This window comes from Citrus clementina, unplaced genomic scaffold (genome assembly GCF_000493195.1).
Source record: "Citrus clementina cultivar Clemenules unplaced genomic scaffold, Citrus_clementina_v1.0 scaffold_6, whole genome shotgun sequence".
Taxonomy (NCBI): domain Eukaryota; kingdom Viridiplantae; phylum Streptophyta; class Magnoliopsida; order Sapindales; family Rutaceae; genus Citrus; species Citrus x clementina.
Genome location: NW_006262139.1, coordinates 16,057,022 through 16,080,005, shown reverse-complemented (window position 1 = coordinate 16,080,005; position 22,984 = coordinate 16,057,022). Strand labels below are relative to the sequence as shown.

Genomic DNA, 22,984 nt, shown 5'->3' with positions numbered 1-22,984 from the left:
TCCCAAGTCGAGGACAGCACGATGAAACCTCTTGATGAATTCCCGAAGGGTTTCTTGCTCTCCATGTTTCATGCTTTTCAGCTCCATCATGTCATCTTCTGGTGCCATTGCCCCACTAAACTGCTCCGCAAATTCCTGGCACATCTGCTCGAAGGTTTTAATGTTTCCCCGAGGAAATTTCCTGTACCACTCTCGTGCACGTCCCTCAAGGGATAGTGGGAACACCCTGCACCTTTGGGATTGAGATAATCCTTGTACCCCAGTTATGTCGTTGAAGCGCTCTATGTGTACCAGCGGATCAGTTCTTCCCGAATATCTAAGGTCTGGGAGGCGGAAATCTCTCGGAATAACTGCCCTCATGATCTCTGCTGCGAGCGGTGATTCTCCGTCCAGCATTATCCTCCAACCAGGAGCTCTGCTCCTCCCTTGCATGTCGTCAATTATCTGCGCTAGTCTGCGTACTTCCTCCTCCAGCTGCACTGCACGACCAGGGTCATGTGCTGCAACTTGATCCCGCTCTTGCTCTACATCATGTAAATGTTGCCTCAGCACTGTTTCCTTTGCGTTCGCCACCCCATCGTCCTCGTCAAAAATCTGTCTTGCCGGGGACTGCTCTTCCTCTCTATGGAATTCTCCCCGCTGGGGTATGTTACCTCTTTCCTCACCAAATCTCCCGATGGTCTGACTTCTCCTCGTATTATCAGGACCTGGTGCCACTCCATCACCTCTCACTCTTTCTTCCTGGGTTACCCTTCGTTCGCTTCGCAGCTCATGCAGGATGGTTGTCAAGGTCTCCATCTGCTTTTCCATCCATTCCATCCAGTCGAACATGGCTTTTTCCCGTGCTTCACTGGCTATCTCCCTCAGCGTTACGGAATCGTTAAGCCTCATATCACCCCCTTGTGTATTACTTCCTCCTGTCTCCATTGCTTTTCAGCTGCTTCCCTTCTCTTCTTGCTATCAACAGAAGCTTTTTGCTCAGCTTCCCACAGACGGCGCCAAAATGTTTATGCGAGATTCTGGTTGTCCTCGTTCTACGACCAGGGTCTCTGCTCGATCAACTTCACTACGACCAGGATCTCTCCTCGTAAAGCTTCTTCTCCAGAGGTTCCTGCGTACACAGACAGGTCAGAGTACGCCGGTTGTTTTCTCGGCGCAAACCCTCCGATGCTCAAGTCAGATATGAAGGTTCGGGGAACGCTTGCCACAAATCTTATAGCTGTTAGGTTGTTTTCTCTCTTTTAGAATCAAAATTGCTAACCCTTTTACCTTCGTTGGCTACCTTTTTATAGGCTTCCTCTGAATCCCAGTTTTCCACAGTCTACGTCTGTTATCCTCCCACCTCTTGAACGTGGATTCCCCATTTCCGTAGTCGTGGGTGGTTGTGTGGCCTTCATGCCTAGATTCTCGGGCTGGAGAGCATGCCTCGCCAACTGTCGTTGACCGGGTCTCCTCGAATTAACCTTTAGCAAGAATACAGAAGAAATGGCTTTATGCTTCTTACAGGAAATTGGCCTCGCGGATGACGTGCTCGTGGATGAGCAGGATATTCCTGCCCCTGTTTCCCTGCTACCTGGCTCTTACAGGACACACCTACTCGCAGACTTCTGCCACCAAACATCTGCTCATCACGTCTGTTCTCGTCGGAGTATTTCCCTCAAACATTATTGTTTACCACAACTGTTCATAATTACTGTTTATGATTACTGTTTATCAGGATAAAAAATATTAATTTTTTAAAAACACAATAAAATATAAAAAATAAATGACACGGAGATTGTTACTGTTTATTCCCTTCAAAATCAACACTCGAGCAAGCAGTTATGACCCTGAGAATGTTACGATGTTGTGTACTTTTCAGAGCATTGCATTCATCAACGAAGCTCTTTACAACTCCTTGCTGTTGAAGTTTTAGAACCTTAATCGCAACAATTGTTCTGTCACCAAGAGTTCCTTTGTATACAGAACCAAAACTGCCAGTACCAATCAAATTTTCTTTTGAGAAATTATCAGTTGATTTGGAAATATCTGAGTAAGAAATGCCTGATTGCCGCTCATGAGGAGGAGGAGGAGGGGATTGTCTCCTTGAGGGTTTTACCATACAATAAATAACCAATGAAGTCAAGAAAACAATAACACTTATGACCGCAATAGTTACGGGGATTACTACTCCTACGGGTAGATGTTTCCTGGGATTTTTTCTGGAGCATTCAGATAAATGTAGTTCTTGGATGCCACCACAGAGCTTATCATTCCCGACAATGGAAACAGCACTTGCATTTGCAAAGATCCCTTCCCTGGATATTTCACCATCCAGATCGTTGTAAGAGAGATTAAGATGCCTGAGAGATAAAAGCTTGCCGAAAAATCCAGGAACCTTGCCAGACAAGTTGTTACATGAAAGATCTAATTCAGCTAAACCTCTTAAGCTTTTTAAGGATACAGGAATTGTCCCTTTAAATGAGTTATTCCCCAGATACAGACGCTCCAAACTAATACAACTATCAAGGCTGCTTGGAATTTCACCTGATAACTTGTTGTATGTCACGTCCAATTCCGCAAGATTTGTCAACTTGCCCACTTCCGGTGGGAGTGAACCAGTCAAAGAATTATGAGACACGACCAAAGAAATTGAAAGAGAAGAGAGGCCGACAACTTCTTTGGGTATGGTGCCATTGAGATTATTACTATAAGTTCAGCACCTGCAACTTCTGGCAGTTTCCAAGACTTGGAGGGATGATTCCTTCAAATCTATTCTCCTCCATCAAAAGCCTAATCAGTATAGTTAAGTTACCAAGGGAAGATGGGATTAATCCTGAAAACTTGTTACCATTCAACTCCAATCCTTCTAATTTGTTGAGCCTCCCTATAACTTCAGGAACACTACCACTTAAGTTGTTACCTTCTAATCCAAGAAGGCTCAAGTTAACAAGGTTTCCGATCCCAACAGGGATGTTTCCATGCATCAGATTATCCCCCATTGTGAGAATTCGCAAATGGGCTGAAAGGTTTGCAATGGAGATCGGCATCTCTCCCCCAAAACCATTTTGGGCAAGACCTAACACTTCAAGACTAGTACAATTAGCCAAGAATTTGAGAAAATGCAAGTCACCTATTTCTCTGCTTCCAAGTTCATTTTCATCAAAGTTTAGTCTAACTAGATCTTTCAAGCTCCCAAAGTTTTCAGGAATACTCCCAGTGAGACCATTTTCAGCAAAATCAAGAACCTGAAGATTAGAAGCAATTGACAATGACACAGGAATACTTCCTGTGAAATAGTTAACACCACCAGCAAATATTTTCAGATTAGGAAGGGTGAGGCCAACATCTGCAGGCAGCTGCCCATGCAGCTGGTTTTGAGTCACAGAGAAATAGTAGATAGATAAGATATTATAAATGGAAGAAGGAATGATACCAGATATAAAATTCCCATAAAATGTGAAAAATCCCAGGCCTGAAAGCTGGCCAAGTTCATTTGGTATGCTCCCATGTAAATTATTCCTAGACAGCAACAGAACTTGCAGAGAAGAAAAATTGCCTATCCAAGCTGGGATATTTCCTGTAAGATTGCTGGTTCCAAGGCCGATGATTTCTAGTTTTGTTAATGAACTAAGCTGGTCGGGAATCTGGCCAATGAAATCGTTGGCACTAGCTTCAAATGATCTAAGTTCTGTACAGTGAGATAAATTTGTTGGAATTTTCCCACTAAGGTAATTGTGAGTTAAATTGAGATCCTGCAGCTGCTGTAGACGTCCTATTTCTTCAGGAATTTGGCCATGAAAGCTGTTCTGGAATAGGTTGATCCCTGTAAGATATGTAAGGTTTCCTATAGAAGCAGGAATTGGGCCAACCAACTGTTTTGATTCCAGCTTTAAGAATGTGACTCTTCCATTAGAGGGACTGCACGTAACACCAACCCAGTTGCAGAAATGGACAGAATCATTCCATGAGCTCATGATTTGCAGAGGATCTTGAGTTATATGATTCTTGAAGTCAAGTAAAGCAAGCTTGTCCGCTTCAATGGTTGCTGATTCTAAGCTTGGAGCTAGCCGTCAAACATGAACGAGGACAAACCATTTGAAGTTCAAAACCCGATGCTCCATGGATTCACTTTCTGGAATAAAGTGATTCGAAAGGCAATGCAAATTGGAGCAATTTGTCCTTTTAGACTAATAAAGGGCAAAAATAATACTTGAGTCATTAAATGTTCTGGGACCATTGTTATTATCTATCTGTCCAACTACTTGATTTATTTCGTTGACATTAAACTGGGCAGTTAAATATTCTGGGACCAGAATTAAGTCCAATTGACGTTAAGTAAGATATTTTAGGAGTTGGCTAAGTTACGGATCATGTAACTTATCCAGTGGCTGCCAACTCCCATTGCTTGTTTCAGATTTCATATTCAGATATTTTATTCAGAATTCATATTCGAGCTATAGTGTTTTTTTTTTTGAGAGTTCATTAATTTGGGAAGAAAATTACTAAATTTCGTTTATTTAACTCCATTGATGATTTCTTACCGGCCGTGTTTCGACATTAACAAATAAGACGATGAAAGGGAAAGTAAATACAAAAAAACATATAATAGTCCCCAATGTTTTTCTTTCACGTTTTTGTTTAATAATTAAACCTTGCTTCAGGAGGAATCACATGCTTACAAAATCGGGATATGATATTCATATTGCAAATGATGAAGATAAGAAATGTTGGTCATTCATTAGTGCTATGAAATCATCTCGTTAGTGATGATATAAAAAATTAATTATTACCAAACACTTGGTAATCATTGGTATTTAATTAGATGACACGTTATTTGGGATACAAATTTTGTATTCTAACTTTTTAAGTATATAACAATTAAATTTAATTGAAAATTTATTCTCACTTAACAATTAGTAATATTTGACCGTGTCAATCTTTTCAAAATAAAATTTATAATCATATTAAAAAGGAATAAAAACGATAATAAGGATACATTGAGGATTATATAAGGTGTATTTAGGAAATTTTTTTCAAAAAGAATTTGGTGAAGATAATTGAGAAATTTAGGCTAATGAGAATTGAGGGTCAATTTTTTTTTTTTTTTAAAACAAAGCAACGTTGTTAAAAATTAATCTTTTTTGGATAGACTAGGCCTTTGGATACCCTTCAAAAATTCTTATAAAACTACTTTTTAATTGAAAATGCTAAAATTAAAGATAATTTAATTCATTTCTTATTTTTTGAATGGAAATTCAATTAAACACTTAAATAATTTATTATTTTAACAAAATTTTTATACCTAATTCATTTCATAATTAATTATGTTATATTTTAATTTTAATACAAAATTTTGATATATTATAAGAGTTTACAGTTATAGAAATAGAAACAATTAATGAGAAGAAAATAATTTAAGGTTTTAGGATTTTCATTTATTTTATAAATAGAAAATTAAGAAAAATATTCATTTTTGTGAAATTTTATAGGAAGATTGTTAATTTTAATACATGCATTAATATTTTATAAATTAAAACGAGGTATTTTGGGAAATAAAATTCAAAATGGGTGTTATAAGAATTTCAACGGGCTGTTAAAAGTTCCAGTCTTTTGGATAATCAGGAAAGCCCAAAATTCAACCTGTCAATTAAGCCCAGGCCCTTCCATCGGGTCAAATTAGAAGTCCGAAGGGTTTTGATAAAATCCCTCTACTAGAAAAACCCCAATTAGCTGATTAAGGGACTTCATAAATTTAAAAAGACACTTATATACTGCCAAACCTGTTCTAATTCAATCTCTTTCCAGTAAATCACTTCTTTCTTTGTCAAGAAATTCTTTTCTTTTCTGAAAATTAACACTTCATTTTAATGAATTAGGGGACGTACGCCAAAAAATTAGAAAGAGAATTATTTTCTCATCAAAATAAATTAAGACATGAAAGTCGGCAAATCGCTTAGGGGAAGGATGAAAAAGAGAGAAGCATTGGAGGCGAGCTTGTTGGCGTGGTGAACATGGTGGGGATACGTGTCACAAAGAGCTGTTTATTGGATGTGCAAAACACCGAGGCTCCGTTTTTGCTACACACATCACATTGGACCTTCTTCTTCTTAATAATAATATTAAATAATAATAATAATAATCATCATCATCATCATTAAACTCTTTAATTTTTTTTTAACACATAAAGCCCTTTAATTAAACTTGTCAGATGTTGATTCTAAAATGTTTCAATTTAGTTGCTACAGTAATAGAGAAAGAAAGAGATTATAATGCAGAGTAATGATAGATATTTCAAAATTTTTATCCTAAAATTTATCGCAAATGATGTGTTATTAATTGAGTATTTAATAATTCTTTACAAAATCTAAGTGATTAAATGTCTTATCTTACCAATTAATTAACGAATGCCACATCATTTGAGATAATTTTTTGGGATAAAAAATTTGGAATGTGTAACATTACTCTATAATTGGAGAGAAAATAAGTGTTAGTGTCTTATTTTTATTACTTTTTGGTTACATTACCCTACTCCTCTTTTATACTTGAGTCCTTAAACCCTTGCTTTTAATATAAGAAGCAAACAAATTAAGCTGTTAAAATAAGTTTGTGTAAATCTAGCTACTTAAATTATCGAGTACAATATAAGACATACTTACATGATATTATTATAATAAAACGTTGATAAATTAACGATATTGGAATCAAGAAAAAATTATTAATTAAGCGAATGTCAAGTAATCAAATTATAATTTCACAAGTATGGATCGACAAATCCTATTATTTAATAGAAATTTTAATTTATCGAGCATTTTACTTATGAAAACATGCAATAAATAATTAACCAATGCTTGAAACGAAATTTCAAAATCCGATTATGGAAGTTTGAATGTAGAGTGCTTGCACGAAATTTCAATATAAAAGTTTGAAAGTACCCTAAATAAACAAGAGGCTTAGAACGCGTTTTCCGCCGACAGAAAGAACTACCCTCTAGTCATTCATTTGGTTGGTGGAAATTTTTGTCTAGTGCGAGCAGATTATTTCTAAGCTTTGAATTCTCTCCTCTCAAATTTAAATGTTTTGTGGATTTAGATAGCTTTATTTTTTATTTTTTCAGAAGGGTATATTGTAATTTTCTTATTTACCTAAGCTGTGAAAGATCTCAATAGTCTCAATTGCTTTATTTGTTCATTTTTTACTCATTTATTGTCATATATGTTCTTTTAATTAATCATAAAAAAATTCATACAAACATAATAAAGGATTGACCAAAAAGGGACTGTGCTTCACCGCTTCTAGAATACCAAGACTATATGTCTGTATCTTTTCTTTGATAAGATGACAATAAATTGCGTGACTATTTTATGTAACGGGTTATTTGAATCGCACTTAATAATATATATGTCGATTGAACCAACTGTTGTTAGGTTGGATGGAATCTTGAATTAGTGTGAAAAAGGACGAAGCTTGAAAGGGACCCAAGTGCTCATTATCAAGAAAATAAGGCCTCTTTGTCTCCAAGCTTCGTACGAAAGAAATAAAGCAAGAATCATTTACTATTGATATAAGATCTTCCCAGCAACTTCCTTCCCACTTACTCATAGCTTTATAAAATTACCAGGCACTGAGGCAGATCATTGCACCAAACGCTGAATACTTGTTAAAATTCGCTTTATAAATGAGGGACACTAAAACTTCCCCTGTAATAGCACTCTTGTTTTTCTTCCTTTTCATCCTTCTAAGTTTCTTATTTCATTTCTCTTTTTCCCACTGTGCCAATCTTGGAACTGAAACTGATAAACAAGCTTTGCTTGCTTTCAAAAGCAAGGTAGCTGATCCATTTGGAGCATTGAGTACGTGGAATGATTCCGTCAACTTTTGCCTGTGGCTTGGAGTTACTTGCAGTCTCAAACATCAAAGAGTCATATCATTGAATCTCAGTGGCCAAAATCTGACAGGTACACTTTCTCCTTACATCGGGAACTTGACATTCCTTAGGCTTATCAATCTTCAACAAAATAGCTTCTCGGGAATGATCCCACATGAAATAGGCCGCTTGTTTCGGCTACGATCAATCATATTCAATCGTAATATGTTACAAGGAGAGATTCCTGTCAATCTCACTCATTGTTCTGAGCTCAGGATTCTCGACTTAGTCGTGAACAAGCTCGAAGGTAAAATACCTTCTGAATTGGGCAGTTTGTTCAAGTTAAAAGGACTTGGACTTGCTAGTAACTATCTCACTGGGCCTGTTCCTCAGTCCCTTTCAAATCTCTCATTTCTTCAACAGCTTTCTCTTTCAGAAAACAGTCTTAATGGCAACATTCCTGTTGAGCTAGGCCAATTGAAGCACCTAAACATGTTCCAAGTCTCTGTAAATTCCTTAACAGGTTCAATTCCCATCCAGCTTTTTAATATCACTCCAATGGATTACTTTGCCGCGTCAGAAAACCAACTTTTTGGTGAAATTCCACCTTACATCGGCTTCACACTTCCTAATATCCGTATACTTTTATTGGCAGGTAATCAGTTTTTTGGGAATATACCCCATTCTATATCTAATGCAAGTAAGCTTGAGTGGCTAGATTTTGCAAATAACTCTTTGACGGGCTCGATACCAGAAGATTTGGGTAGATTAAGGAATCTGACTAGGCTCAATTTTGCAAGAAATAATCTTGGAACCAGAAAGGGTAATGACCTTAGATTTCTAGATTCTTTGGTCAATTGCACTTACTTAGAAGTAGTCAGCCTGAGCAAAAATAATCTAAGAGGGATATTGCCAAATTCAATTGCTAATTTTTCATCCCATCTTAGCTATTTATATATGTCAGCTAATCCGATATCTGGTTCCATCCCAACGGGAATTGGTAACCTGAAAAATTTGATATTAATAGCCATTGAGGTGTGCCTCCTCGCAGGAAGCATTCCAATTTCTGTTGGATCTCTTCCCAAGCTACAACTATTGTCCTTGTTTGGAAACAATATTTCCGGAGAAATTCCTTCATCTTTTGGGAATTTAACTTTCCTGACAGAACTTGATTTACATAGAAATTCCATACGAGGAAGCTTACCTTCAGCTCTAGGAACTTGTCATCAACTGCAGAAATTAGATCTGTCAGATAATAATCTTTCTGGGGCTATACCCAGTGAAGTTATTGGCGTATCCTCCTTATCAGGATGGTTGGATTTGTCGCACAATCATTTCACTGGTCGTATACCATCGGAAGTTGGAAATCTGAAAAATGTTCGACAATTAGATTTATCGGAGAATAAGTTATCAGGTGAAATTCCAAGCTCACTTGCAAGTTGTGTTGGCCTGGAGTATCTAAATTTGAGCGATAATTTTTTTCGTGGCCCAATCCATCCAGGCTTTAGTTCTTTAAAAGGTCTTGAAGAACTTGATCTTTCGCAAAACAACTTTTCGGGGAAAATGCCAAAGTTTTTGGATACATTTCCCTTTCTGCGAAGGTTGAATCTGTCCTTCAACAATCTAGAGGGAGAAGTTCCACATAAAGGGATCTTTAAGAATTCATCTGCCATATCGGTAGCTGGTAATGGAAAGCTTTGTGGAGGAATCTCAGAACTCAAGTTGCCACCATGTACTTCCAGTGAGTCAAAGAAAAGTGAGAAATCCAAAGGGCTCAAGTTTATGATTCCGCTCCTCCCTGGGCTTGTGGGGCTAGTTTTGGTCATGTCTCTTTTAATAATCAATCGATTGAGAAAGAAAAGAACAGTGACTGGTTCAGAGTCTTCATCAAGGAAGGATTTGCTTCTAAATGTCTCCTACGAAAGTCTCCTGAAAGCTACCGGTGGATTTTCTTCTGCCAATTTAGTTGGTGCTGGAAGCTTCGGCTCAGTCTACAAAGGAATACTAGATCCGGATCAAACAGTTGTTGCGGTGAAGGTGCTGTTCTTACATCAACGTGGGGCTTTAAAGAGCTTCATGGCTGAATGCGAGGTCTTAAGAAACATTAGGCATCGTAATCTTGTCAAAATCATAACTGCATGTTCAAGTTCCGATTTTGAAGGCAATGATTTCAAAGCTTTAGTTTATGAGTTCATGCACAATGGAAGTTTAGAGATCTGGTTGCATCCAGAATCAACTTCGGATGATCTGAATTACAGCTCCAGGATTTTAAGTCTTCTTCAAAGATTGAACATTGCCATTGATGTGGCTTCTGCTCTAGAATATCTTCATCGCCAATACGGAAAGCCAATTGTTCATTGTGATTTAAAGCCAAGCAACATTCTTCTTGATAATGACATGACTGCACATGTGGGCGATTTTGGGTTAACAAGGTTTATTCCGGAAGCTATCCGTTCCAATCAAAGTAGCTCAATTGGACTGAAAGGAACCGTTGGGTATGCTCCACCAGGTAACCATTGATTTCTTGTTTTATTCATGAACAATTTTTTAGAAGTCTTTATTCTCGGAAATTGTATCCCAGATGCAAAATATAACTATATATTGGGTAGGTGTTCAGTAATCATTAGCTATCAATTTGGTCGGTGTACTGGTAATATAAGTTCTTAACACGTTACCTGTGCTTACAAACAGGCCAAATTAAGCACAAGTGAGAAGTAACTGTACTTAAAACTGAAAAATTCTCCTGCTTCTAACTAATGAACGATTTGAATATTGTAGAATATGGCATGGGAAGTCGGGTTTCAACATATGGTGATGTGTACAGCTATGGGATCCTCTTGCTGGAAACTTTTACAGGGAAAAGGCCTACCAGTGACATATTTGCGGAAGGTTTGGACCTCCACAATTTTGTTAAAAACGCATTGCCTGAACAAATATCAGAAGTTTTAGACCCACTCTTTGTTACTGGAGGAGAAGAAGGAGAAGGAACAGCTGAAGAAAAACTTAAACAGGACCAAGTACAAGAGAGTCTGGCCACAATACTCAAAATTGGAGTTGCTTGTTCAGTAGAATCCCCCAGAGAACGGATGGACATCAGTGATGTTGTAAACAATCTGCAGAAAGTCAAAAGCACTCTTCGTCGATGTGGGATTAATTAATGCTCAACTCAAGATGCAGGCAAATAGCAGTTATCTTTCACTGTTGTTTCAGCGAGGTGGCTGCAAGTAATAAGAAATATATATATGTCAGCACGAAAATGTTCCATGAACATTAAATTACAGCAATAAAACCAGGCCATCTTTATTTATCTAAGTTTTTACTAATTTGAAATTACATACTTCTAAAAGATGAGTTGAAATCTTTTAGACTTCTCATTCTTCTCGCATTCTTATTTTTGATCTAATCGCTTGCAGATTGTTAACAACAAATTTCATGCCCACCCGATCTCTTGGCGAAGTTGCAGAACAAATGACTCCAATTCTCATCACTGAAACCAAGCATTCTTCCAATTTCTTTTGAGCAAATTGTGATTCAATGTCTGGAAACAAATCTTCTTCCTCATGTTTTTCATGATCGTTTTCTTCTTCAAGCAACATTGATAGGTCAAGAACATCCATGACATGGCTGGGCAAGGCCATTAATACAAACTTGTGAATGCTCAGATCATCTTTAAACATGTCATCTGTTGGTCTTTTTCCTGTAAATATCTCCAGCAATAGTATGCCATAGCTGTATATATCTCCAAGTATTGAAACATGGCCGTTGATGTACTCTGCACTTTGTGAAATTTGTAATTAGAATATCAAAGTTGATAGTGTCAAGAAAGAAGTGTGATGTATTTGGTTTAAGAAGTACCTGGAGGGATGTAACCAACGGAACCCTTGAGCCCATTTGACATTGTTTGATTTTTGGAGGGAGTATTGGATTCTTCAAAGAGGAATTTTGCCAATCCAAAGTCACCAACATGAGCTATCATATCTTCATCAAGGAGTACATTGCTTGGCTTTAGATCACAATGTGCAATTGGTGTGTCATACTGGTTGTGGAGATAATCCAATGCTGATGCTACATCTATCACTATATTCAGTCTCTGCATGAGGCTCAATTTCTTAAAATGACAATACTCATCAGTACTTGGGTGCAGCCACTGGTCCAGATTTCCATTCCGCATGAACTCAAAAACTAAAGCTTTGAAGTCATTCCCTTCATAATCAACACTTGAGCATGAAGATACGATCTTGAGGATGTTACGGTGTCGTATACTACTCAAAGCATTGCATTCATCAATGAAGCTCTTTAAAGCTCCTTGCTGTTGCAGTTTTAGTACCTTAATTGCAGCAGTTTCCCCATCAGCAAGAGTTCCTTTTATACAGAACCAAAACTGCCAGAACCAATCAAATTTTCCTCAGAGAAGTTTTCAGTTGCATTTGAGATCTCCAAATAAGACAGGCCGGATTGCCACTCATTAGAAGGAGGAGCGGACTGTCTTCTTGAAGTTTTGACTATACGATAAATAACCAAAGCAGCCAAAAGAAGAATAAAAATTGGGACTGAAATAGTTACTGGGATTACTATTTTTAGAGAAAGACGTTTTCTGGGATTTTTTCTGGAGCATTCAGGTAACTGTAATTTTTGGATGCCACCACAGAGCTTATCATTCCCAACAATGGAAATGGCACTGGCATTTGCAAAAATCCCTTCCCTGGATATTTCTCCATCCAGTTCATTGTAAGAGAGATTGAGATGCCTGAGAGATAAAAGCTTGCTGAAAAATTGGGGAACCTTGCCAGACAAGTTATTACATGAAAGATCTAATTCTGCTAAACCTCTTAAACTTTTTAAGGATACAGGAATTGTCCCTTTAAATGAGTTATTCCCCAGATACAGACGCTCCAAACTAATACAACTATCAAGGCTGCTTGGAATTTCACCTGATAACCTGTTGTACGACACGTCCAATTCAACAAGATTGGTCAACTTGCCTACTTCAGGTGGGAGTGAACCAGTCAAAGAATTATGAGACATGACCAAAGAAATTGAAAGAGAAGAAAGGCTGACAACTTCTTTGGGTATGGTGCCGTTGAGATTATTACTTGATAAGTTCAACACCTGTAACTTTGTGCAGTTTCCAAGACTCGAAGGGATGCTTCCTTCAAATCTATTCTCCTCCATCAAAAGCCTACTTAATACAGTCAAGTTACCAACGGAAGACGGGATAAATCCTGAAAATTTGTTAGCATTCAACTCCAATCCCTCTAATTTGTTGAGCTTCCCTATAACTTCAGGGAAACTGCCACTTAAATTGTTCCCTTCAAATCCCAAAAGGCTCAAGTTAACAAGGTTTCCAATTCCAACTGGGATGTTTCCATAAAAGAGATTATCTCCCATTGTAAGAATTCGCAAATGGGTTGAAAGGTTTGCAATGGAGCTAGGCAATTCTCCCCCGAAGCGATTTTGAGCAAGACCTAACACTTCAAGACTAGTACAATTAGCCAAGAAAGAGAGAAATTTCAAGTCGCCTATCTTCCCACTTCCAAGTTTGTTAATCTCAAAATTAAGTCTAACTAGACTGTTCAAGCTTCCAAAGTTTTGAGGAATTGTCCCAGTGAGACCATTATCAGAAAAGTCAAGAATCTGAAGCTTGGAGGCATTAGACAATGATATAGGAATACTTCCTGTAAAGTAGTTAACGCCACCAGCAAATATTTCCAGATTTGGAAGAGTTGGGCCAACATCTGAAGGCAGCTGTCCGTGCAGCTGGTTTTGAGTCACAGAAATATAATGTATGGATGAGATATTATAAATTGAAGAAGGGATCATACCAGACAGAAAATTCCCATAAAGTTGAAAAATTCCTAGGCCTGAAAGCTGGCCAAGTTCAATTGGTATGTTTCCATGAAAATCATTCAGAGCAAGCCACAGAACATGCAAAGAAGAAAAATTCCCTATCCAAGCTGGGATATTTCCTGTAAGATTGTTGCGTCCAAGGCGAATGATTTCAAGTTTTTCCAGTGAACTAAGCTGATCAGGTATCTGGCCAATGAGACCGTTGGCACTAGTATCAAACACTCGAAGTTCTCTACAGTGAGATAAATTTGATGGAATACTCCCACTAAGGTAATTGTAAGTCAAATTGAGATCCTGCAGCTGCTGTAAACGGCCTATTTCGTCAGGAATTTGTCCATGAAAGTTGTTCTCTTGCAGGTTGATTACTTTAAGACATGTAAGGTTTCCTACAGAAGGAGGAATTGAGCCAACTAACTGTTTTGATTCCAGCTTCAAGGCTGTGACTCTTTCATTGGAGGGACTGCATGTAACACCAACCCAGTTGCAGAAATGTATTGAATCATTCCATGAGCTCATGATTTGCAGAGGATCTTGAGTTATGTGACTCTTGAAGTCAATTAAAGCAAGCTTGTCATCAACTTCAATGATTGCCGATTTTAAACCTGGAGTCATCCATAAAACATGAATGAACTCAAGGAAGTGTAGCCAAAACCATTTGGAGTTCAAAAATTGATACTCCATTGTTTGAGGATTGAAGAGTTTCAGAAGTCAATGCAAATTTCAGCAATTTATTTAGAATAACAAAAGGAGAAATAACGATAAAAAATAGAATGATCGAATGTTTCTTGGAAGATAATTAACTCCGTTGAAATTATCTGCTCAAATAATTGCTGTTTTCCGCTGACAGCTTGACATTAATCTGATGAGTGACAGATGGCAATATATTTTATCGACATTTTTTAAAGCAGTATTATCAAGAGTTTATTTTATGAAGCGTATCTTTCTCATGGCCCCGTATTTTAACACTTACAGATCCTTTGTTGACCCCCCACAAAAAAAAGAAAAGAAAAAAGACGAGGGTGTTGATTAATTGGGTCCGCCTAACTTACGTTAAACGTAAGTTACGCTCAGCCCGTCCAATTTTATATTGTCCCCCTATACTCTATATTATTTATATTTTATTTATAAATATTATAAATTTTTTAAAATGTAAAATTTCGTTTAACCCCCTTATACTCAATTTTATTTTATTAAAACCATAGAGTATGAATTCGCCCCCATAATTTTAAATTCTCAAAATAACCTCCATTTAATTAAAAATATAATATTGTAATTAAATAAATTATAATTATAATTAGAATTTTATTATAATCATAAATATTTTTTAATAGATTATTGTTATTATTAATAACGATAATAAAAAATATTATAATTAATTAATCTATTAACAATAATTAATAATATTTTTATTAAATTGTTAGTAATAATAATAATAATGAATGATAATAAACATATTTATGATTATAATAAAATAGAATAAACACTGAGTCTATATTTATATAGGAGACTCTTTTATATTTCTATACATTTTAATTTCAAGTACTTTTAGGATTTTTTTGTTACCTTCATAAATAATGATTTTGTAGGCATCTCATTATTAAACGGTTATTTTTAAGTGCTTTTTGCTAAGTTGTTACACATTCGAGGATGTAAACACATTTTTCTTGCTTCTATTTTTTAAATACAAAATTATTTTTATTGGGTCAAGCTTAAAATTCTGACAGAAATTATCATTCATTGGTCTCTTGAAACCCGATAATGAGTATTTAAAGTCGAAGGTAGCATTAGCAATATATTTACTATTAGTTAGATAATCATTAATTATTATTATTATTATTATTATTATTATTATTATTATTATTATTATTATTAACAATTTATAATGCTTTTTATTCTTGTTATTACTTATTAATAATAACAATAATCTATTAAAAAATATTTATGATTATAATAAAATTATAATTATAATTATAATTATAATTCATTTAAAAATAATTATATTTTTAATTAAATGGAGGTTATTTTGAGAATTTAAAATTATGGGGGCGAATTTATACTCTATGGTTTTAATAAAATAAAATTGAGTAGAGGGGGCTAAACAAAATTTTATTTTAATAACAATAATCTATTAAAAAAATATTTATGATTATAATAAAATTATAATTATAATTATAATTCATTTTACCTTGACACTGTTATACCGCCTATCAATTAATAAGGTTATATCTAGGGATGGCAATGGGGAGGGGAGGGGAGGGGACCAATCTCCCCATACCCATCCCCGATATTTTGCATATGTCCCCGTCCCCTCCCCGTCCCCGTCAGAATTACTTGAGAGAATCCCCATCCCCTCCCCGAATAATAACAGGGGATCCCCGAGGGTCCCCGGTCCCCGAATAACTAATAGTCTAATACATTATTTTTATTTTCGATTTTAAATTAATCATATTAAAATAAAAAATTCAGATAAAAATAAAGTTCAAAATATATCTTACATTAATATTGATCCATTACAAAGTCACATTCAAAATATAAATTATTAAAATAATTATAAAACAATGAAAATAATATAAGTAAAGTAACTTATAAGTGCAAATATTAATAACTGTATAATATAATCACAATGTAAAATAAACTCATATTGTTATTGTAAGCTCGTAACCAACTTTGACAGCACATTAAGGCCTCCAATGTGCTTGGATGAAGTTTGTTACGGTGTGGGCTCACAACTCTACCACCGGTGCTAAAAGCTGATTCAGAAGCAACTGTTGTAATTGGAATTGCCAAAATATCTCTAGCAATTCGAGCTAATGTAGGATACCTATTAGCATTTAATAATATAAATATTTTGATATTTATTATTTTTAACAATATTTATAATTTTGTTATTTATTTATTAGTAATTTTAAAAATAAAAATAAAATTAAAAATTAAAATGGGGAAATGGGTAGGGGATGGGGATTCCACCTCATCCCCGTCCCCTCCCCGAATAAAAAATTGGGTATAAAATTATCCCCATACCCTCCCCGAATGGGGAAAATCCCCGAGGGTACCCGTCCCCGTGGGGATTTTTGCCATCCCTAGTTATATCATATCACTTGTGATAAAAATTATGTACTTTAAATCTTTTAAGGGTAGTTAGTTCAATTTATAAAATCTCTTAAATTGAATAAAAGAGATTTAGGTTCAACGAATGCTCATATGAATTGGGACAAATTTAATTTCCATAAAGCTATTTTAAAGGGAAAAAAAATGCAGCATTGCTTTTTTTTGTTTAGTAGTCTCGTTAGTGGATGCATGCAGTCGCAACACAAAAGTCAAAGCACAAAAGTCATTTTTTAATTTATTCTATTTGGGTTAGGTTAAGTTACGTGAAAATAAGCAAGGGTGTCATGAATGTTTTATTTTATTGAATCTTCTTTTATCTAGCACAAATAGTAAAAATTTTTATATTAAAAATAAGGGGTCTGGATTTGAACACTATTTATATAAGATGGGGGAAATAATAAATTGCCGTTAGGCTAGATAATAATAATAATAATAAAATATTACACAATTCATATTGACGCTTCTTCAGTTGTTGTCATGCAAACGTGTCATCAAATCTAAAAAACTTTATTTTCTTTAATTTCTAAATACAGAAATTTTCAACAGTCCAAAAATAAAAGTTTAAGGATGCATTTATTATCAAAATTTTATGCATAAAGAAAAAAAAAACACGATTTTTTTTATTGATTTAAGAGCTTTCCTGGTAATATTATTGCCTATTTACAACGATTTTTCATGTAAATGTCATCAAATGTCGTCACTGATCGAAGAAATTGTCATTTTCTAGAAACTATGTACTATAATCAGGAAGGCGCGAAGCACAGCAGTGCAACAAATCAGGAACATTAGAATTCCGAATAAAGACATTTGCTGTTAGTAGATTTTTAGATATGGAGGCAAAGAATAAAGAATTTTCTTAGGATTTGAGACGTGTTTGCACACTTTCTTTTAAGGTTTTATTTACCCTCACCAGGCAAAACAAATCCCTCAGGTTGTTCCATATAGATTTCTTCATCAAGATCACCATTAAGAAAAACGGTTTTAACATCCATTTGATACACATACAAATTGTTCAATGAAGCAATTGCAAATAGCACTCTTATAGAAGTTAACCTTGCTACCGGAGCATATGTATCGAAATAATCAATACCATTTATTTGCTTAAACCTTTTGGCTACTAATCTAGCCTTAACAGTTTGCAAAGAACCATCACTATTGTACTTTCTTTTAAATACCCATTTGCTGCTAATTGGTTTAGATCTTGGAAGAAGATCAACCAAGACCCAAGTTTGATTCGACATAATCGAATCCATTTAATCATTTACCACCTCTCTCCAAAATGAAGCGTCTCTAGAAGACATAGCTTCGCTAAATGTCTTTGAATCTTTTTCAATATTTAACAACAATGGTACTTTGTTAAGTACATTCTTTCTATCCCATTCAACCAAGAAGAGTAGTACTTGTGATGAAATAAAATCCAGAGCTAAACTTTTTTCTTTCTTTTCACGTTGACTCCTCCTTGGTTCGAAAGATGTCACATACTATTTCCTTTTATTGTTATTAGTGGAAGTACCAGGAGTATTATCACTTGGTTGATCAATAATTGATTCTAATTCAATATTGGAATCATGTTGAAATTTATTTTCAATAAATTCAACATCTCTAGATTCCACAATCATATTAGAATCTAAATTTAACAACCTCTAAGCCTTGGATTTTCAGCATATCCTATGAAAACAATTTTTATACCTCTAGCACCTAACTTTGATAATTTAGGATAATGTATTTTATAAAAATCTAAACGACCCCAGACCCTTAAATACATCAAGTTTGGTTTTCTTTCTTTCCAAATTTCATAAGGAGATACATGTGTTTTCAAAGATGTAATTATGTTATGAATATGACATGCAGTGAGTAATGCTCCCCCCCACAAATTATTTGGTAGTTTTGCATTAAGGATCATGGAATTTATCATATCCGTAAAGATCATATTCTTCATTTCAACCAAACCATTTTGTTGAGGAGTAAATAGAGCTGATCTTTGGTGAATAATTCCAAATTCTTCCCAATAATTATTAAATTCAATTGAGAAATATTCACCACCTCTATCACTTCGAACCATTTTGATTTTCTTATCTTTTTGGTTCTCAACTTCAGCTTTGAAAATTTTAAATTTATCAAAATCTTCATCTTTTGTTCTAAGTAAATACACATGAGTGTATCTAGAACAATCATCAATAAAAGTGATAAAGTACCTCTTACCTCCTCTTGTTAAAACGCCATTATACTCGCAAATATCAGTATGTATTAAATCCAATATTTGAGTATTTCGTTCGGCTTTAGGAAAAAGTTTCTTAGTTAATTTAGCTTGAATGTAGATTTCACACTTATGACCTTTAACATCATTGCAATTAATCAAACCATGCTTAGACATGTATTTCAAAGATCTAAAATTCATGTGTTAATCTAGCGTGCCAAACATCACAAGACTCAACAATATAAGCTAAGTTGATGTCATTATTATTAATGCTGAGTTTGTACATTCCATCACAAGAATACCCTTTTCCAACAAATAATCAATTCTTTGAGATAATACAAGTATTACCCTCAAACACAATCTTAAGCCCATGCTTACAAATACAACTAGCAGAAACAAGATTCTTCCTAATGAAAAGTACATGAAAGACATTATACAATGTAACTTTCTTTCCAGAAGTGAAGTTGATCTCAACTACTCATTTCCCTGTTACCATGGATGCATTATTGTTTCCCATGAGAACCATTTGTCCTTCCGTTTCTTCTTTGTATGATAAGAAAAATTTCTTATCATTACAAACATAAATTGTTGCACCCAAATCGAGCCACCAATCATAGTACTTAGTTTTAGCCATATTGGTTTCGGTAATCATGCCAATTTGCATTTCAGAAACCATAGCACAAATCTCTTCAAATTTGTCTTCAATAACATTAGCTTTATGGGAATTCACTTCTTCATTTTTCTTCTTGAATCTGCAATCACTTTGGCGAATGGTGAATGGCGAATGGCGAATGGCGATGGCCTTTCTTGCCACAAAAGAAACAATTTCCAGAAACTTTTGTGTGCTGGACTTCTTGAATTTCTTGTCATTCTTGACTTTAAAATTCTTTGAAAATTTACTAGCTTCAACAACATTAACCTTAGTAGAATCATACTTATCCTTGGATTCGTGAGACCTTGTCTCTTCTTCGATTACTAAGTGTTTTTGTAATTCTTCTAAAGTTATGTTCTCTTTACTATGAAGGAGTTTCTTTCTATAATCATTCCAACTTTGAGGCAATTTAGCAATAATAGTCCCAACTTGAAATGATTCAGAAATTTCAACTTTTAACTCTCGAAGCTTAGCAATTATAATTTTAACTCATGTATTTGATCAAGAATGGATTTTGTGTCTACCATAATAAATTCAAAATATTTAGAGACAAGAAATTTATTAGTATCTTCCTTCTCCGTTTTATATTTGTACTCAAGAGCATTCCAAATTTCTACTGGAGAAGCTATAGAATTGTAAAGATCATAGAGCCTGTCAGAAAGTGTATTGAGTATATGACCCTGACACATCAACTTATCATCTTCACGCCTTTTCCTTGCAGCCTTAACAATTTCTGTATCATCTTCTTTTGGTTCTGAAAACGGTTCCAATTTTGGATCAAGAACATATGCCACTTTAGGAACAGTAAGGAGAAATAACAATTTCCCTCTCCAACGAGTGAAATTAGTGCCATCAAAACGATCGAGATGGACACTAGGATTAAGAAATGAAGTTAAATTCTTCTCAACCTCCATTTGTAACAAAAAAATATAAAACCTTAAAGATTGTTAGTAGATTTTCGGATATGGTGGCAAAGAACAAATAAATTTCTTAGGATTTGAAACGTGTTTGCACACTTTGTTTTAAGGTTTTATTTGCCCTCACCAATCTTCGTTTGCTATAGAGTTTTAATGGCAAATTACTTCTAAGATATAACAAATCCTAAATACAATCTCTAGCAAATAAGATTGTATTCCAGAACACAAAGAAATCTGTAATTAATCTGATCTATTTGATCCAATGTATATGTCTATTTTAATGAAGAACATGTTTATATGAAAGATTACAACTATTAGAAATGATACTTCTTCAAAGACACTTTTTTTTGTTTGAAATTTGCATCCATTCACAATTGAATTTTCAAGCTTGCTAACCATTTTTCTAATTACTTTCAAGATATAACAAATCCTGAATACAATCTCTAGCAAATAAGATTGTATTCCAGAACACAAAGAAATATGTAATTAATCTGATCTATTTGATCCAATGTATATGTCTATTTTAATGAAGAACATGTTTATATGAAAGATTACAACCATTAGAAATGATACTTCTTCAAAGACACTCTTTTTGGTTTGAAATTTGCATCCATTCACAATTGATTTTTCAAGCTTGTTAACTGTTTTTCTAATTGACGTGAAAACGCGCTCTCTGGAAGAAAACGGTTAGCCGGTTTCTCAATAACGGCGAGCCATTTTATTCCAGAATGTCAAATAAGTTGCTCTCTAGAAATAACCGGTGAGCCGTTTTCTCCAAACGGTTAGCCGTTTTCTATAGAACAGAAAACATACTCTCTGGAAATAAACCATTAGTCGTTTTCTCCAAACGATTAGCCTTTTCCTGTAGAACAGAAAATATGCTCTCTGAAATTCCGTTTTCTCCAGAAACGGCAAGTCGTTTTCTTCCAGAATGTTAAACCAAAAATTGAAAAATGTTACAATCTCTCTTACATTTGCATTCCAGGTTCTCATATAAATGAAGCGTTCTAAAATTTCCCAAGTAGCATTCTTATTTTCTTCCATTTATCTTTCTAAATTACTTTCATTTCCCTTCATTCCAATGGGCTAATCTTGGAAGTGAAACTAATAAACTCACTTTGCTTGCTTTCAAAAGCAAGGATGGTGATGATCGCTTTGGAGCCTTGACTACATGGCATGATTGTTAACTTTTGCCAGTGGCATGGTGTCACTTGTAGCCGTTGACATCAAAGAGTCGCTGTATTGAATCTCAGTGAACAAAATTTTACAGGTAACATTTCTCCTTTATGAGCAATTTGACATTCCTTAAGACTTATCAATCTTTAGCATAACAAATTCTATGGTAAAATCCCACCCAAAATTGGCCGTTTGTCTCGACTACGGTCCATCATATTCTATGAAAATGCGTTACAAGTAGAGATTCTTGTTTGGTAAAGGAAAAAGGAGAAAAAAATGGAGAGTAGAGGCATTGCTTTTATCTCATCCTTAACTTCCGAAAGTGGAGGAGAACAAAGGGGAAAAGAGGGGAGTGGGGCGTTACCTTAAAAGGATTACTTATTTATTTTTACTTTTTTCTGGAGGGCATTTTTTTCTCTCTTCCTCTCATGGAAAATTCTTTCTTTTACACTCTACTTCACTTTTCTGCAAATCACTCAAAAAGCTTTTGGTTTTAAGGCAATGTTTATTAAGCCATATGAGTGGTGGCACAAGTTTTTTGCGAAGGCCCAGAAATTGACTTGAGCGTCAGAGGTTTCACGCTGGAAAAACTTTCGGTGCCTCTGACTATCTTCTATGATTTCAGGTATTCGCAGGTTAATCGCTAATGGTTGCAGGACATCTTGACGATTGACCAATCGATTCTCCACCAAATAAATCTAATGCTGGTGTAGAAGTCTGATATTAAGTCTCTAATATAATAGATCAGATTTGGGCATCGACATTTGGCGCCGTCTATGGGGAATCGGTACAAAATAAAGATTACACATATAGTTAAATTCAGGTGGTAAGCATAAAAAATCCACGGATCTTTGGTTTCTTCAAGATATTTCCTGCTGGTTTTACACCCCATCAATCAATCATGCAGCTAGTTTTCATGTGAAGAATATGCATGGAAGGTATTTAGATAATTCTGGTATGAAATTCAGTTCATTACAAGTTGAGGCAAAATTGTTAAAATTCAAATCAGGAGCTATTCGTTAAATCGCCTCAAGGGATATGAAAGTTCAAAAGTGAGTTTGTTGCTGATTACAACTACATATATGCTTGAGACAATGTTGCCCAGGAGCCAAGATCTAAACCCAGGTTTTGTTTCAGTTTATTCAATATAAGTATCAAATTAATTGAGAGCATGAATTATTCTTAACCACAGCTTTATTATATTTTCGCAAAGAGAACATTAGAAATTATGCATATATACA

At 35.1% G+C, this 22,984-nt stretch overlaps 2 protein-coding genes and 1 pseudogene across 4 annotated transcripts; 1 reads left to right on the top strand and 2 right to left on the bottom strand.

Moving 5' to 3' along the window:
* Positions 1-1,780: 1,780 nt before the first annotated feature.
* LOC18039772 (probable LRR receptor-like serine/threonine-protein kinase At3g47570) lies at positions 1,781-3,956 on the bottom strand. Its single transcript, XM_024182584.1, has 2 exons — positions 2,703-3,956; positions 1,781-2,572 (listed from the first exon to the last, which is right to left on the bottom strand). The coding sequence occupies exons 1-2, from the start codon at positions 3,954-3,956 to the stop codon at positions 1,781-1,783; spliced, it is 2,046 nt and encodes a 681-aa protein (XP_024038352.1).
* A 3,567-nt stretch (positions 3,957-7,523) lies between these two features.
* LOC18039290 (putative receptor-like protein kinase At3g47110) lies at positions 7,524-11,153 on the top strand. Of its 3 annotated transcripts, none has more exons than XM_024181639.1 (3): positions 7,524-8,369; positions 8,502-10,355; positions 10,625-11,153. In XM_024181639.1, the coding sequence occupies exons 1-3, from the start codon at positions 7,658-7,660 to the stop codon at positions 11,002-11,004; spliced, it is 2,946 nt and encodes a 981-aa protein (XP_024037407.1). In that variant the 5' UTR covers positions 7,524-7,657; the 3' UTR covers positions 11,005-11,153. The 3 variants fall into 3 exon arrangements, with proteins under 3 accessions (XP_024037407.1, XP_024037408.1, XP_006429335.1); XM_024181640.1 differs by having other exon boundaries at positions 7,525-7,937; XM_006429272.2 differs by having other exon boundaries at positions 7,526-10,355.
* A 21-nt stretch (positions 11,154-11,174) lies between these two features.
* Positions 11,175-18,042, bottom strand: LOC18039289 (annotated as a pseudogene).
* Positions 18,043-22,984: the final 4,942 nt, after the last annotated feature.